The sequence below is a fragment of the Silene latifolia genome, chromosome 11 (genome assembly GCF_048544455.1).
Source record: "Silene latifolia isolate original U9 population chromosome 11, ASM4854445v1, whole genome shotgun sequence".
NCBI lineage: Eukaryota > Viridiplantae > Streptophyta > Magnoliopsida > Caryophyllales > Caryophyllaceae > Silene > Silene latifolia.
This window is the reverse complement of record NC_133536.1, coordinates 145,201,352-145,218,255: the sequence shown is the minus strand read 5'-3', so window position 1 is coordinate 145,218,255 and position 16,904 is coordinate 145,201,352. Positions and strand designations below refer to the sequence as shown.

Below are 16,904 nucleotides of genomic sequence, written 5' to 3'. Positions count from 1 at the left end.
CGTATGTCTAACCGAAGCTAAAAAACGACTCCAATACTTGGAGGAACAATTGATGTACCTCAAAGGGGATGTTATTTATAGGGAAAACAATCACAAGTATGAGGCCGTGAGTTCCAAATTGCCAACCTGTTAGAAATATTAATCTCATTAATTTTTTTTTTTTTTTTTTTTTTGTGAAATGTAAGTTCTCATTAGAATCAAAGTAGTCTATTACAAACACCTCAGACCCATTAACTTAATCACAACTACATTACATCATTGGCAGTGCAAATTGTTGTACTCTAAACTGAACTAAACGCATAATTTGCTCGATGACAACAGTAGGATTACATAAAGTCGCATTCAGTCTAGCATTATTCCTTTGCTGCCATATGTGATAGTAAACCGCCATGACAGCACACAAACAAGTCTTCTTCTGGATATCAGACCATCTTCTCCTGCCAATCCATATGAGTGCATTACCAACGAGCACGGGGAATCTGAGTCTCATACAAACACCCGTGAGAACAAGTGTCCATCCCGACGAAAGTCTTTGCGATAAATGAACCACGGTCTCCTGGGCAGTATGACAAATGCAACAGATATCATCAGGTGAAATCCCATGGCGAAACAATTTATCTTTGACATTGAGGGCATTCTTAAAGATTAACCAGCAGTGAAAGCTATGCTTTGCTAAGCTCCATTTATGCCAAAGCAATTTAGCCCAACCAACCTTCTGCTCTCTGTGTCTCAGCCACTCATAGCCTGAGCTAACAGTATACCCACCTCCATTAGCAAGCCAAGTTCCAGACGAATAACCAGGTTGAAAGATGTCACGAACCTTATAAATGGCTTTCCGATTGCCACTCATATGGTTCTTAGGGGAATAAGAGTCCCAGTCAATCCCTTTCATATAAACTTGATGGATCCATTTAACCCAAAGATTATCAGGCTTGCTATACACCCACCAAACAAGCTTACCCACTGTGGCAATGTTCCAGGTCTGACTATACCGTATGCCCAGCCCACCTTCAGTCTTGGGGAGATAGACCTGTTGCCAAGCTACCAGAGGGGACCTCATATACTCACTGGTCCCATCCCACATATAATTGCGACAAATGTTATCAATTTTCCTCAAAACACACTTGGGAATTAGAAAAATATTAGACCAGTATGTATAGAGAGAAACTAACACAGACTTCACAATCACCAACCTACCAGCATAAGATAACTTCCTAGCACCAAATGCTCTGATCTTCTCAACTATCTTTTCAACCAGAATAGTACAGTCTTTGCTAGTAAGCCTGCCAGCAGTTATAGGAACCCCTAAGTATTTAAAAGAGATTGTCCCTTCCACACACACAGATAGAGCAATTATGTGATCCCTTGTAGCTCTTTGCACCCCATTAAAATACACACTAGATTTCTGCTTATTTATTTGTAGACCAGAGGAGCAAGCAAAAGTGGCAAAAGATCTGAGCAGAACCATAACAGAGTCAATATCCCCACGTGAGAACAATAGAAGGTCATCAGCGAACATAAGGTGACTAAGCCTCATTTTCCCACATAAAGAATGGAACTTAAAATCCAACACATCAGTGGAGAATTGTAAGATCCTGGATAGGTATTCCATAGCTATGGTGAATAAAAGTGGAGACAAAGGATCCCCTTGGCGCAACCCTTTTTGTCCTTTAAAAAAACCAAAAGGCTCACCATTCGGAGGCAATTGAATATGAAGCAGTGGAGACACATTCCATAACAAGCTTAATGAAATGGGGAGGAAAGTTAAGAGCCTGCATCATCTGCTCCAAGAAGCTCCAGTTTACTGAGTCATAAGCCTTCATCAAATCAACTTTTATTAGGCACCTAGGGGAGACAGTTGCCCTATTGTAAAGCCTAATTATATCCTGACAAACCAGAATATTTTCCACAATGTTTCTGTCTTTGATGAAGCCCCCCTGATTAGGGCTGATAATAGAAGGAAGAATCCTTGCCAGTCTATTACACAAAAGTTTAGAAATAACCTTGTACACCACATTGCAATAGGAGATTGGTCTGAATTGAGTAACATTTTCAGGGATAGCAACTTTAAGAATCAGGGTCACCATTGTATGATTAACTTGCTTGAGAAGCTTACCAGTCTTGAAAAAATCAGATACAACATTACACAGGTCAGGCCCCACAACACTCCATGCATCCTTAAAGAAAGCACTGGAGTACCCGTCAGGTCCTGGTGCTTTATGGCTAGGGATGGAGAAAACCACGTCTTTAATCTCCTGGGAAGTGATGGGGGACATGAGCAGATTCTACTGGTCAGGACATCAAACCTTACCCCTCTGAAACACCTGGACATTAACAGGTCTAACCTCATCAGACCTCCCTAATAATTTCTGGTAAAAGTTTAGGAATGCCTGCTGTATTTGCCCTGTGTTAGTAACCCAATTCCCATGTTCATCAGCAATACGAAGAACTTTGTTTCTGACCTGCCTACCCTTAATATAAGTGTGGAAAATTTTAGAGTTGGAGTCACCTTCACACAACCAAATAGCTTTGCACTTCTGCAAAAGAGAGTTATCACTGGCTGCCTGCAGCTCTCTATACTCCTTGGCTGCATGAATTTCCATGTTAATGAGGTCAGGATTGCTAGGCTCACTTCTCAATTGCTGTTGAATGGATTCCAGATTTTGCCATGCTCTAACAGCATTATTTTCAATATCAGCAAAGAGAGATTGATTTAGTTCCTTCAAAGGCTTCTTAAGTAACTTCAATCTCCTTACCACCTTAAACATAGGTGTACCTTGAATACCCAAACTCCATGCTTCCTGAATACAAGGTAAAATCGATCAATGTACTCACATATTGAAATATTTGAAGTTCCTTTTCTTCATAGGACTGGTACTGTGATTCTGAAGAATGCAAGGGGTATGGTCAAAGGAGCCCTCAACTAAGAAATAGGCATAAGTGCCCCCACTCTGAACTAGCCACTCCTGATTGACCAAGACCTTATCCAGTCTACTATATACTCTTGTGCTGGGTTCTTGCTTATTGTTCCACGTAAAATAGGATCCCACAGCTGCTATATCAAGAACACCACACATATAAACACAATTCTGGAAGTCAGTCATCTCCTCATCAGTAGTCTGACCCCCCAATCTTTCAGCAGGTGCAAGCACGGTATTAAAGTCACCACACATTATCCAGGGTTTCTGAATCAGACTTGCAAACCCACACAACTTAGTCCATAACCCCTTCCTTTCTTGTACGTCATTGAATGCATAAATCATAGTAAGGTAGAAAGAAAAGCCAGTAGCAATCTCATCCACAAACATGTGAATAAATTGAGCATTATACTCAATAAACTGAATTTTATAAAGATTAGGTTTCCAGAGGATCCACGCTCTCCCCCCAGGATGTCATTGAGTATTAGTGGATATACACCAACCATCACACACATCACTTCTGATTCTATAAAACCTTCGTCTCAAGGAGGCCAAACAATCCTACACTATGATGATGTAAGAACCATTTAATGTATTTCTATTTGGAAGGACTGTTTAGCCCCCTAACGTTCCAAAATCCTAACATGATGCCCCCCCAGGGGGTAAGACCTGAATCCCAATACCCACTATTGGTGTTGCATTATTCAAAGCCTCCAAAAAGATTGATTCCCAAATTTAGCAGAGCTAAAACCGTTGTCTATGAGCTCTTGTCTACTCAGTCTAATAACAGGTCTTGCAGGAGTAGCCACACGAGCAGTCCCACTGCCCATTCCAGATTGTTGCAGACTATGCTGATGAGTGACATGGGTATAAACTGGTGATGGTTTAGGAACAGGTTTAGAAGTAGCTACAGAAGGCCTAGGAGTGGCCTGAACTGTAGGCTTAGGTGGTACCTGGTGCTTAGGTTGCAACCTCTGAACCACATTCTGCTTTGGTTTCGGCTTACTCTTAACTTTGACACATGCTTGGCCCTCATGTCCAATACCCTTACACACATGACAAAGAATAGGGTTCCATTCAGCTTCAACCTTAATCACCACAATATGTCCCTCTTCATCCAAAAACTTCACCTCACCCAAGACAGGTTTACCAAACGGCACATCAATCATAACACGTGCAAACCCCAGCCGAGTTCTATCAGTAGTAGGCCCATCACACTTCACAAACTCCCCCAGTAAACCAGCAATTCTAGGTATACATTTACCTAAGAATTTGAGAGGGAGATTCATCAACTTAACCCATACAGGCACAACTTTCACCTCAGCCTTAGTTAGAGTTTCCTGTTCAGACTAGGGACGAACAACCAGGGGTTTGTTATCAAACAGGAAATGACCCTGCTGTAACACCGCCTCCTGGTCTACTTTCTTTCCAAACCTTACCAGAAACACTCCACTAGGGAAAAACGAAACTCTATCAATCTTATAATCTTGCCAGAGACGGTAAATAAAATCCTCTACCACATCCCAGGGAGGGTTCGCTCCAAGTATATAGCAGATGACAGAATGTTTCCAAAATTCAAGCTCAGGTTTGACATCAGCAGCAGAAAATTGGAGCATACCTGTAGGTTCCTCTTCAATGGTTTCAAGGGGTTGCTTATTCTTCCCCCTATTCTGCACAATCCACTCTTCAGTTTCCTCATCTGCAATAAGATCATCCAAATCAAGCGGCTCGATATCAACCGGGTTGTATACTATCTTGATGCCAGACGACGATGGCCTTGCCAAAGAGAAATCAAGAGGAGAATATCTATTTTTGTGAGAATTTTTGTGATTTTTTGTGAACGATGATGAATTTTTTGCAATCGTCATTACTAACTCTAATTTTTAGGAATTTTCTGTCTTTTTTTCGCTTTCTCTTTCTATCTCATCTTTTTGCTTGGATGGTTAATCTCATTAATTTACATATTCATATATGTGAGAAATTATTTAGTCATAAAATAATTACAAATCTTATGCATGCAAACATAAATAGAAGTAGAGAAGAAATCCTCAATCCTTACTTTGATAGTTTCGGATTTTGGGCACAAGTAAGATCACCTTCTTACTTGTTCTTGAGCTTCCTAATATTGGATGAACAAGGATTCAAGCTTAGAATCCCTCCCAAAGACTTATACCCAAGATGGCCTCTTAATAGATTAATATTATTAGTACTAGAACAATATCAATCTTACTAAAATTGACCCAAAATATTTGTTTGTTCTCTTGTTTATTCGGCCAAGAGAAGGGAAAGATTTTGGAGATTTTTATTTCTCTAATATTTCATAAGATGTAGAGAGAATTAGAGATAATTTCTTACACTAGAAATTATCATATGTAGAAGTAAATGATAGAGAAAAACTCTATGTTTTTCTTTTTTGAAAAACCGGTGGGGAGGAGGTGTGGTGAGCCAATGCATGGTGCACATTTTCTTCCCAAGAAAGTAGGCTTGCATGGCTACAATTAGGTAGCTAATTATTTTGTTCTCCACTTAAAATAATTAACATAATTTTAAACCTAATACTCCCTTCATTTTTTCGGCACTTATAAAATGGGAGGTCCATTTTATATTTGTCATTTGTCAATTGTCACATGTTACAAGTCATGTGTAATTGTAATGTATTTTTATCATATTAAAAATCAACGCATTAATAAAATATGTCATATACAAAATCGACTTAGTAATTCATAATTACTTGTACCAAAACGGTTTATCAATTATAAATCACAATGTCTTGTATTTATAATAAATTATTCATTCAGTTTCAATTGTTTCGTAAACAATAATTTTATCTAAGTAATAAAACAATTTGATTACTTAGACCGTATCTTATTTAATCGAATTACAATAAGACATGTCAATTATACTCACAAAATCGTCCGTCAATTTTAAGCAATTTAATTAACCCGTATCGACATACGATTAATTAAACAATCAATTAAGAGTGTCACCCTTTAGGTATGACCTAAGGGGATCAACTGATCACCACCGTCGCACGACAGTAATGTCAAACTCTAGTCAACCAATCATTACCGATATGTGTGGACGGTTGTGATAAAATATTACTTCCCACGTGTATTCTTAAAATGAGATTTAAACATGTGATCATCATGATCGACAGTTGTGATCGAATTATTGTCGGAGGACACATATTCCAACAATCTCCCACTTGTCCTCGACAAGTGTGCGTCACCAATTCTCTTGTCCTATTACTATCTCCCACTCAATGCAAGGTGTCTTTGGGTCGTACTTGCAAGTGATCATATCGAGAGTGGTTTCCTCGATCGGAGAATAAGCGATTGACCGGAATTATCTACCATAGATACCTTCCGAGCGTGGCCACGCATTTCCAGTTCATTACTCCTCGAGTGGCCTTGAGATATTGTTATAACCCTGACAAGGGGTGGACAATTCCTATCGCACTTATTCCCTTCAACTAGCCACAATCATCATAACCCAAAATATGCCCATTTGACCCCATTTACGAAGGTCGTAGTAACATAAATCAAAGTTAATCTGAAACTGTGCCACCTTAGGCGAACAGTCTTTAGTCAAAAGAATCGACTCATTAGAATACTATAGTAGCTCTCGCCACGACCAGGCTATATAAATTTGTCAGAACTCTATAAGCGGTCATAAGGCCCGACAAAGTGTTCCTAACAGTCTGCCTATGTGATCGACTAGTCATCTCACATGACTCCATGGCACTTGAACTTGCCATCAATCGCATCACACTCTAGTCACTTCGAGACGTCACCTCATACAAGTGACTATGCGCAAATACTATGTTAATCCGTGTTCACTTTAACGGGGTTGAATTGTCACTACAACCCGTTTGGATGTAACAATGCATAAAGAAAAGATAAAAGACAAATGTGATTATGAACATGAACAAAAACAACACTTTTAATTTCATTTCAAAATCTAACACAAAATAGGTACACGTTTAAGACCCATGGACACCATATGTCCATTGTGTTTAGCCTGCGATAAAGGCTTGGTGAGCGGATCGGCTATGTTGTCATCCGTCCCAACCTTACATATCGCAATTTCCTTTCTTTCAATGAAATCTCTAATTACATGATATTTTCTAAGTTCATGTCGAGATCTATTACTAGACTTTGGCTCTTTAGCTTGGAAGATCGTCCCACTATTATCGCAATAGAGAGTGATGGGATCATTGGCGGTAGGTACTACTCTTAGACCTTCCGTGAATTGCCACGATCCATACTGACTTCCTTGGACTTCGATCCGCAATGTACTTAGCCTCCGTTATTGAATCCATGATCCTGACTTCCTTGAAGCTTCTCCATAATAAAGACACCACCATTAAGCATGAAAACGAAACGAGCTTGTGATTTCATGTCATCTCTATCCGTTTGGAAACATGAGTCCGTGTAACCATTAACACGGAGCTCGGTGTCTCCTCCAAACACTAAGATAGAATCCTTAGTTCTTCTCAAGTACTTAAGGATGTTCTTGACGGCTATCAAGTGACTCTCACCTGGATTTCCTTGATATCTACTCGTCATGCTCAAGGTATACGAGACATTAGGACGTGTGCATATCATGGCGTACATGATTGATCCAACAACGGAAGCATAAGGGATCAACTTCATGCGTTCAACATCATGGGGTTCGGAGGGCGATTGAGACTTGCTCAATATCGTCCCAGTTACCATAGGTACCAATCCCCTTTTTGATTTATCCATGCTGAACCGTCGAAGAATCTTATCAACATAAGATTCTTGACTTAGTGCCAATATCCTCTTGGATCTATCTCTATGGATCCGGATACCTAATCTGCGTTGTGCCTCTTCTAAATCCTTCATTTGGAAATGGTTACCTCACCACTTCTTAACAGAAGACAACATTGGAATGTCATTTCCAATGAGTAGTATGTCATTGACATACAAGATTAGGAACACAAAATTGCTCCCACTGAATTTCATGTATAAACATTGTTCCTCAACACTTCGAGTGAAACCATTCTCTTTTATCACATGATCGAATCGATGATTCCAAGTTCTAGATGCTTGCTTAAGACCATAAATGGATCTCTTAAGTTTGCACACTTTGTTAGGATTTTTAGGATCAACAAAACCTTCGGGTTGTATCATGTACACCTCCTCTTCTAAATGCCCATTTAGAAAAGCGGTTTTGACATCCATTTGTCATATTTCATAATCATGAAATGCGGCAATCGCTAACAAAATCCGTATGGATCTTAGCATGGCTACGGGGGCGAAGGTTTCATCATAATGAAGACCTTGGACTTGGGTAAATCCTTTTGCCACTAGCCTAGCTTTGTAGACATCATCATGTCCTTCTATGCCATTCTTGATCTTGAAAATCCATTTGCATTGAAGAGGTCTTGCCCCTTTAGGCAAATCCACCAAGTTCCAAACTTGGTTTTAATGCATAGAATCCATCTCGGACTTCATGGCTTCAAGCCATAAGGAGGAATTTGGACTAGAGATTGCAGCCTTGTAGGTGGCGGGCTCGTCACTTTCTAAAAGCAACACATCGAGTGTTCCATCTTCTTTGATAAGTCTCACATATCGATCGGGATGGCGAATTACTCGGCCCGTTCTTCTAAGTGGAGGAGGGACAACCGCGTTAGAAGACGAAGGAACATCTTCTTGTGTCTCTACTTCGGTTTGTGGCTCTTGAAGTTTAGAATTTCTCCCACTCTGTCTCTTAGAAATAAATTCTCTTTCTAAGAATACAGCCTCACAAGACACAAACACTTTGTTTTCTTGAGGTTTATAGAAGTAATAGCCTCGGGTGTTAGAATAGCCTACAAAGGTGCATTTTTCAGATCGTCGGGCTAGCTTATTGTCATTTTTGGTTTCGACATAAGCATTACATCCCCAAATTTTCATGTAGGATAGATTAGGAACTCTTCCTTTCCATATCTCAAATTGAGTTTTCTCGGTGGCTTTGGTGGGACAATTGTTCAAAGATCTTATTGCGTTTTGAATCGCAAATCCCCAAAACGAGTTCGGTAACTCGGTTTGACTCATCATGGATCGAACCATATCAAGTAGGGTTCGATTTCTCCTTTCGGCAACACCATTGAGTTGTGGTGTTCCGGGTGGAGAAAGTTGTGATATAATACCACAACCTTTCAAGTGTGAATCGAATTCAAGGCTAAGATATTCTCCACCACGATCGGATCGTAGTGCTTTTATCTTTTTGTTCAATTGGTTCTCCACTTCATTTTGAAATTCCTTGTATTTCTAACAAAGCCTTAACTCTTATGCTTCATTAAATAGATATACCCATATCTACTCAAGTCATCGGTGAAGGTTATGAAGTAGTCATAATTTCCTCGAGCGGTGATACTCATTGGTCCACACACATCGGTATGTATGAGTCCCAATAGTTCACTTGCTCGAGTTCCTTTACCGCTAAAAGGATTACGAGTCATTTTGCCAAGAAGGCAATATTCGCATGTTCCATATGATTGATAATCAAATGGTGTAATCACATTAGTCGAAATTAATCTTTTGATGCGATTCTCGTTTATGTGACCTAATCGACAATGCCAAATGAACGATTCATTTGGATCACTTGATTTGAGTTTCTTTGATTGAATGTTGTAGATGTCATTAGTCGGATTCGAGGTTTCTAAAATGTAAATGCCATTAATGGAAGGAGCTTGGCCTATAACCAAGTCGTTCCTTGAAATAGTACAACGATTGTTTTTAATGACAAAACAAAAACCGTCCATATCCAACATAGCGATTGAAATAATGTTTTTAGAAAGTGTAGGCACATAAAAACAATTATGTAAATACAACTCAAATCCATTAGGCAAAGCTAATACATAAGTTCTCTTGGATTCGGCCGGTACTCGAGCTCCATTTCCAAGGCGTAGATCCACATCTCCTTTGCTAAGCCTCTTCACGTCTCTTAACCCCTGTAAATGATTACAAAGGTGAGAACCACAACCGGTATCCAGTACCCATTTCGTAGTGGAAGTATAATTTACATCAATAACATAAATTTCCTTAGGAATTTTACCTTTTGGAACGATGATTCCTTCCCTTATATTTCGCAAATATACGGGATAATTCCTAAGCCAATGTCCCATGCCATAGCAATAATGGCACTCATCTTCAACTTGTTTGAAGTTTTTCCCTTTCTTTCCCTTCTTCTTGAACCTTTTGCCCTTAGAAGCAAGAACTTGATTGCTTGAGCTCCCACTAGTTTTGGCATCTTTCTCTTCCAAAGACAAAGATCCTATAGATTTTATGAGGCGGTCTTCCTGAGACCGGATCACAAGAGATCTTGTAGTAGTAGGAGGTTTAGAAGAAGTGATGAAGTTTATGTTTCCATCCGAACCTATCCCAAAAGAAAGTTCTCTAGTAGTGTCGAAATCATTGTTGAAGCAAACGTCGTCAAAAACATTGTGGCAAGACTCAATAGTTATTGGTGTAGTAGCGTTTGATGGATTCATTGTAATGAACTACAAGTATGGAGGCAAAGGAAATATTAACATTTGTCATTTTTAATCATACTTGTGGACAAGGCCCTCGGGAACTGCGTCCTCGGGATCCACACTAGGCATAATTGACTTAAGGTTCTTTCGAATCGAATGAAGACAAATTAGAGTCGCCACCAAGTTTTTTGGGAACTTGGAACCGTTCAAGTCAACTTTACACCTTTCATCGAAAAGCATAAAGCCAATCGACTACGAGTGATTAAAGATAAAGACTTGTACCCTATATCACTCGATTTGAATGACTCTCGTAATCCAATGGTATTTAGACGGATCCACAAACCATAGATCTTGAGTAAGGGGTGAGGGTACGTGTTAGGAAGCCCATAAGGACACCTAACCCCGCCCGTCAATAACGGCCTCTACTAAGTCAAGTGTCGGATTTCAAACAAGGTCATAGCTACTACGATATGTGATATGCAAACATCGTTTTAAAACCCTAACATGTGACAACAATTTCTATGTCGTTTTAGATGCAACTAAACTAACTTTGTCAAATTTGTAATTTAGCATGTGGGTTGATTGATCTAACAACATACAAAACAAAGCAAACAAGGCTTAAGGGGGAATGGGGGAGCCGTGGGATCTACCTATTACAAACCAGGCGTTTCATGCCGACACAACAATAAATTAAAGATACAACTCGATCTAAATACAATTGCTATACACAAAACCACACACGATACATTACACGGCCATTCGGCCTTGGAAACCGTGCACAAGAGGGGTGGCCCACGGCTTACATGACTCACGGCCTTGGGTCACTCCTCGTGATGCGTGCTTTCACTTAATCTCATCGAACTAGACATAAGGCTACGCACCAAAGCATGCATTAGCATAAATCGGGCCATATTGCTTTAAACAACATACGATTTACTACGCTCTTACATGCATTGAGGGACAACCGTCTAACCAAACAAGACTAAGGTTTTTAGAAACCGTTTTGACTCGATAAAAGTAAACTAATTACAAACAAACTACTAAGCATGACTCGATAAACAAAGTAAATACAAGATACGAAATAACGAAATGAAGATAAGAAAACAACGAGAAGAGGACCACAAGGACACGGCCTACACGTTCTAGCCTATCCTAATTCTTAGTTTAGATTCATTAGGTTAGATAAATGATTGCGAAACGGGATAGGAAACAAGTTAGAAAACGAGTTAGAAACAACGTTGATCGATTGAGATGATGTCGCGCAAAGGTGTATTCTACACGGCCTAAAAGGGGTCAAATTAGGTCAAGTTCGCTAATTAATTTAACTCATCGAGTGTTAATAAGAAGGTGCTAATCACGCACTCTTATACTAGCGAGAAATTAGGTGAAAGAGAGAGATGCGTTCATTAAGTTACAGAATGGTTAATCGGTTTTTAAAGCTACGTCGAAGCACCTTAATGTGTCTAATTAGGTTATTTAAATGATCGAATGTCGCCTAAATAAGTTATATGTTAACAATCAGAGGTCATACTAACATGCAACGGGTCCTAAGGTGGGTCGAATTACACGAAACAAAAGAGGGGTCAAAAGCGAAGAGCGAAGTTAGAATTCGTTTTATTAATGCCCTACCTTGAACACGAGGATATGTAAATGAGACGGGGGTGTACGACCGACTGATGTAGCGGTTTCTTTCCCATCTCAAGTCAATGCGGGTGTTCATGGCGGTACTTTAACTCATACTCGGACTAAACTAGTTTCATAGTTAATTAAACAATCGATAAACAAAAACGATAAACGAATAAAAACAAACTATAAAAAACAAACATAAAAAAACGAAATAAAAGGGAGAAAGAAGAGGATTTTATGCACCCTCAACCTACATGTATCGTTGACACCGTCTTGGGTCGTAATCGATGGTAGATTTTATCTCGAGAGGCCGTCGTCGACGGAGAAACAAAGCAAACACGCGTTTTTATCGAATCTGGACAGCAACTTTCAAACAGCGATTTCTCTCTCGTTTCACGATGAAAATTCGATTTAAAAGATGTTTTGAAAACTAGAAAGAGAGGAGAACAGAGATCTTAAAGCAACCCCTGCTCGTTTTGAGTTATTGGGCACGAAAAACGAGCACAAACAGAACTGGACAGACAGGAACAAACCGCGAAAACAGAGTGTATAACACTCTGTTTTTCGAGGGATTTCGTGTACTCTCAAGGGCAATTTGGCTCGTAAATCTTTATCTAATGTGTAGATGGATGTTATATGGTTAATTTGGAACAAGAAACTCGAATTTTGATGGAGGTTTGAAGGAGGAACGAATTGTTTTTCGAAGAGGACACACAAACTGTTCCAGTTTGGATGTCGGTTTTGTGGAGGGTTTTTGAGAGGCAATTAGGGTTTGTTTCTAGAGTTTAAAGCTTGTAAGTGATGGTTGTATGTATGGAGAACTTAGAGGAATGGATGTATGGTGAATGGGGGGTATTTATAAGGAGTTAAAGTAGGGTAAAAGGGAGGAGAGGCAGACGGGCTCGGCTGAGCATAGCTGCTGTCCAGCAGCTTTTGGGGGGTTTTCTAGGGTTCGTATGGGAGGTTTTCTTGGTGATTAAGGTAAGGTAATATGGGTAGGATATTAGGGTATGGGTTAGGGTTAATGGGCACGGGTTTAGATGGTATTTGGAGCGGGTTTTGGGCTCGGGATTTGAGCTGCGAAACAGGGGGGGCTGCTTTGTGTATGCGGGCTGTTTGGGGGGTGTTTGGGATGGGATTTGGGCCGTGGTTAAGGGGGTTCGAACTGGGTTGGATTGGTAGAGGCTTAGGTTGATTAGTGTACTCGATATTCGTGCCAACTCGTAAAGAAAACGGGCCCAAAAACCGAGCTAAAATCGAGCTCAAAAACGTGTGGTTGAAACGAGTTCTTTTCGATTTTTAAATCGATTTTTCAAATCGATTAACACATGAAATTAAATGACTTTTCAAATCAAATATACTCATAAAATGATTTTTCAAATCAAATATTTATTTTATTTTCAATATAATAAACTTAAGAAAATAAATTCAAATAAAACAAAATAAATTGAAATCACCTTAAAAAAGACCTTAATTTAAATATCATTTAAATTAAAATACTCCGTCGACAACGCTCATTCTACATCGTAAAACGAACCTAAATAATGACAATGACAACTAAATAAATACATGTGTCCTATCATCATCGGGTGTTTGTCGGGTTCTCTATAAATTCCAATATCGACGGATACGGGTATCTACAGAGCCCCCACTTTGACTGAGGCTTGGACAAGGCGAAAGTCAAAGTACACCCCAGGTCCCTCTCGACCTGAGGATTCTTCGGGTCGTTTATAGTCCATTAGACTTGCGTATATAAGCTCGCCAGCCATAAGAAGAGATCATACCTGAAACTTCGTTGGGGATTGACTCTTGCTTCTGTTGTGTCAAATTGTCATCGTTGGTCGTCGACCCATAAATTGTATATATAGTGGATTGAGCCTTACCCTTAGGCGCCTACGTATCCGTTTCTGACGGAATCAAACCCGCGTCGTAGTTCGGCCACTGCTGACACATGCCCAAAGTTTATCATCGGCTGGCATTTGTCCAAAATTCATCATCTGCTGACACTTGCCCAAAATTTATCATCTGCTGGCAGGTGCCAAAATGGGACGGGACTTTCCGAGGAGGTTGCCGCCACTTTCATCATTTGCTTTCAGCTGCGGAATTCTTCCATTTCATACTCTTGTATTGAATTGAATTCAGAGTGGATGTCATCCTTTACATCTTGATAATGGTCTCTGAAGCCAACGGCTTGAGCCCCTGATTTCAATGGCTCTAAAGTCGAAGACTTTAGAGCCCCCAGTTGAAGCATATCCTGCTATATTTGAAACATAGAAAATGTACAAGCAATAATCATCACATAAGCACATTTGGATCATCGATCTTAAAATTGGATCATTCAAAAGATTGGGTCATCGACCCGAAAATTGAATTTGAAAATTTTGAATAATTGGGCCATCGACCCGAAGTTTAAATTTGACATCACTTGGTATGTTGGGTCATCAACCCGAAATTTGAGTTTGAAAGACTGGGTCATCGACCCGAAATTTGAACATGTTAAAAATTTTGAATAATTGGGCTATCGACCCAAAAAGATTCTACTACTTGTATCATCTATCCACAATTCGCAAAAAGTTTTTGAAATTTTGAAATTTTGAAATTTTGAAATTTTGAAATTTTGAAATCGAACCTTGACGGGTGAGCAGGAAATACGACTCAAACACTCTGTATGACCCGTAAACAAACGTGGGCGTAGCCCGCTACCGTAAAACAAAAAAGGAAAATAAAACCGTAAGTGTGCACGGGTTTTAATTCGATTATGGACTTGTTGGGGGTAGAAATGTAAATTGGCCGTTCCGGCGCCAAAAGATGGCAAATGGGAATCACAAGATCGTCGAACTTGGGACGGAGATATCGTATGGCATGGGCGTGCTCCCGAGGGCACATGGGAATCAAGATCACTTGGCATTGACAAGGTGGATTAAACTCACGGAGCAACAACGTTGGCTTCGCCCAGACACTAAACACAGACTGATTTTATGAGAAACACTTAGACATCACACATGACTTTTGTCGGGAACATTCTGTCACTCTTCTCCTCGCCTCCTTTCTTTTCAGCGAGTTTTCATCATTTCTGCCACTGCCTTCTTTCTTTTCAGCGGGCTTTTATTATTTTTTCTTCCACGCCTTCTTTCTTTTCAGCGGGTTTTTCATATTTTCTGTTCCCAACACAAACCCACATCTATGTGACTCAGCATCTTTGCCTAAACCATTCGATAAAGCTCATTCTGAGACTTGATACTATTCATCCGAACCTATATCCTCATCCTAGCCTACATCAAGTGCTAAGACCGACTCAAACAAAGGTGGCTTCATTTGGACTTGGTTAAGACCCGTAAGAAACCGACAAGATGAAAACTTGGATGATGGGTGGATTGAATCCCTTATTCTGAAGGACTGCCTACGTATTCGCGTGGAGCGAAATCAAATCCGACGTAGTTCGATCATGGTTCATAAACATGGCATTTTGATTGTGTGTACACACTCTAAGGTTTCACCTAAGGTATCATGTCATATCCCATTCTAGCCTGTAAAGTACCGTTAAATCTCGTGTCTAGGGTTGGTACGAAAGGTTGTAGTTCTTTGGGATGTGGAGCTTGGTGAAAATAGGTTCGCAAGGTAAACCATCATTCTGAAGGTTCGTTTTGTGGTGTTAAGGCCAAGGGCTATGGCTTATAACGTGGTTGGAAATGGTGTCTCAGGTTTGATGAAACCCGAGTACAAAATGGGTTGGGAATCGATGTGGGTTCAAATTTCCATGTCTGGATTCTAAAGGCTTGGGTGTACTAACAGAACAAGCGGAATGATTCTCAAAATTCTTGACTATCCCCTTGTAACTGTCTCGGAAAGGACTTAGAGGGTAAAGAGGTCACTACTTACTCTTTTGGGCTTCGTCCATTGAACCTCAACTATGGGTACTTGACTTGAATTTTGGCTTCCGTAACTTCGACATTCAACCAAAAAGCATTCCGCAATAACTTCAACATCTTTTTTTCTTTTTTCTTTTTTCTTTCATCTTTTTCCATTTTTCTTTTTTTTTTCATTTTTTTTCATTTTTCCAATTTTTCTCTTTTTCTCATTTTTCATTCTTTTTCATCTTTTTTCTCTCTTTGAAAACGATCTTCTATTCATTCTCTTAGTCATAAATGGATACACCTTGAAAACTGGGCTTCGCCAAATAATTTGGGTAGGAACTAACAATTCCTTGTTAGAACGGGTTGATATCTTCTCTCTTCGAGATGGGATGATTTTGTTGGGTAAAAGGCTTGCCTTCCATCATCGATAGGGGAAACAAGGAGCTAGTCCGGGTTTGTCATAGAATCATCTAAAAGCTTGTCACAAACATTGGTTCAGATGGAGGTTTTCTACCGCCAGACATGGAATAGGTAAAGGAAATAGACACAGGATCCTAAAGTATCCTTAAATTTTGAAACGGGACATATTTCTGCCCCAGGGATGCCTTTGAGTGTGTTGTGCATTTTATCATGCTTCGGAATGATTGCGGATTGGAAACAAGACATATTTGGAAATGAAACTGCAACTTTTTATTGGAATGTCAAATGCTTAACAGACTCGAAAGAACGATTCCTAGGACACACCCTAGGTCATCGCGGGACAAACGACTCAACTTCAAGAAAAGAAAGTCCTAGACTCGACTCGACTAAGAAAAGAAAACAGATCTCGACTCATAATTTTCAAATCTGGTCTTGAGCTTTCCTTTGTTCAGATGTCATCTTAGATGCTCGGCTCTTGCCCTTGATCCCTTTGATGGTCGACCTCCATCCCGAGGTAGTCCTCTGAGGATCTACGCCAGTGATGAAGGTTGGTGAATCGAATTGTCCTTTACTAACTTCGTTAACGAGAGGAGTACATTCTAG

At 39.8% G+C, this 16,904-nt stretch overlaps 1 protein-coding gene across 1 annotated transcript; it reads right to left on the bottom strand.

Moving 5' to 3' along the window:
- Positions 1–250: 250 nt before the first annotated feature.
- On the bottom strand, positions 251–1,612 carry LOC141614118 (uncharacterized). Its single transcript, XM_074432873.1, has one exon. It carries the CDS (start codon positions 1,610–1,612, stop codon positions 251–253), a length of 1,362 nt encoding a protein of 453 aa, XP_074288974.1.
- Between the last annotated feature and the right edge of the window lie 15,292 nt (positions 1,613–16,904).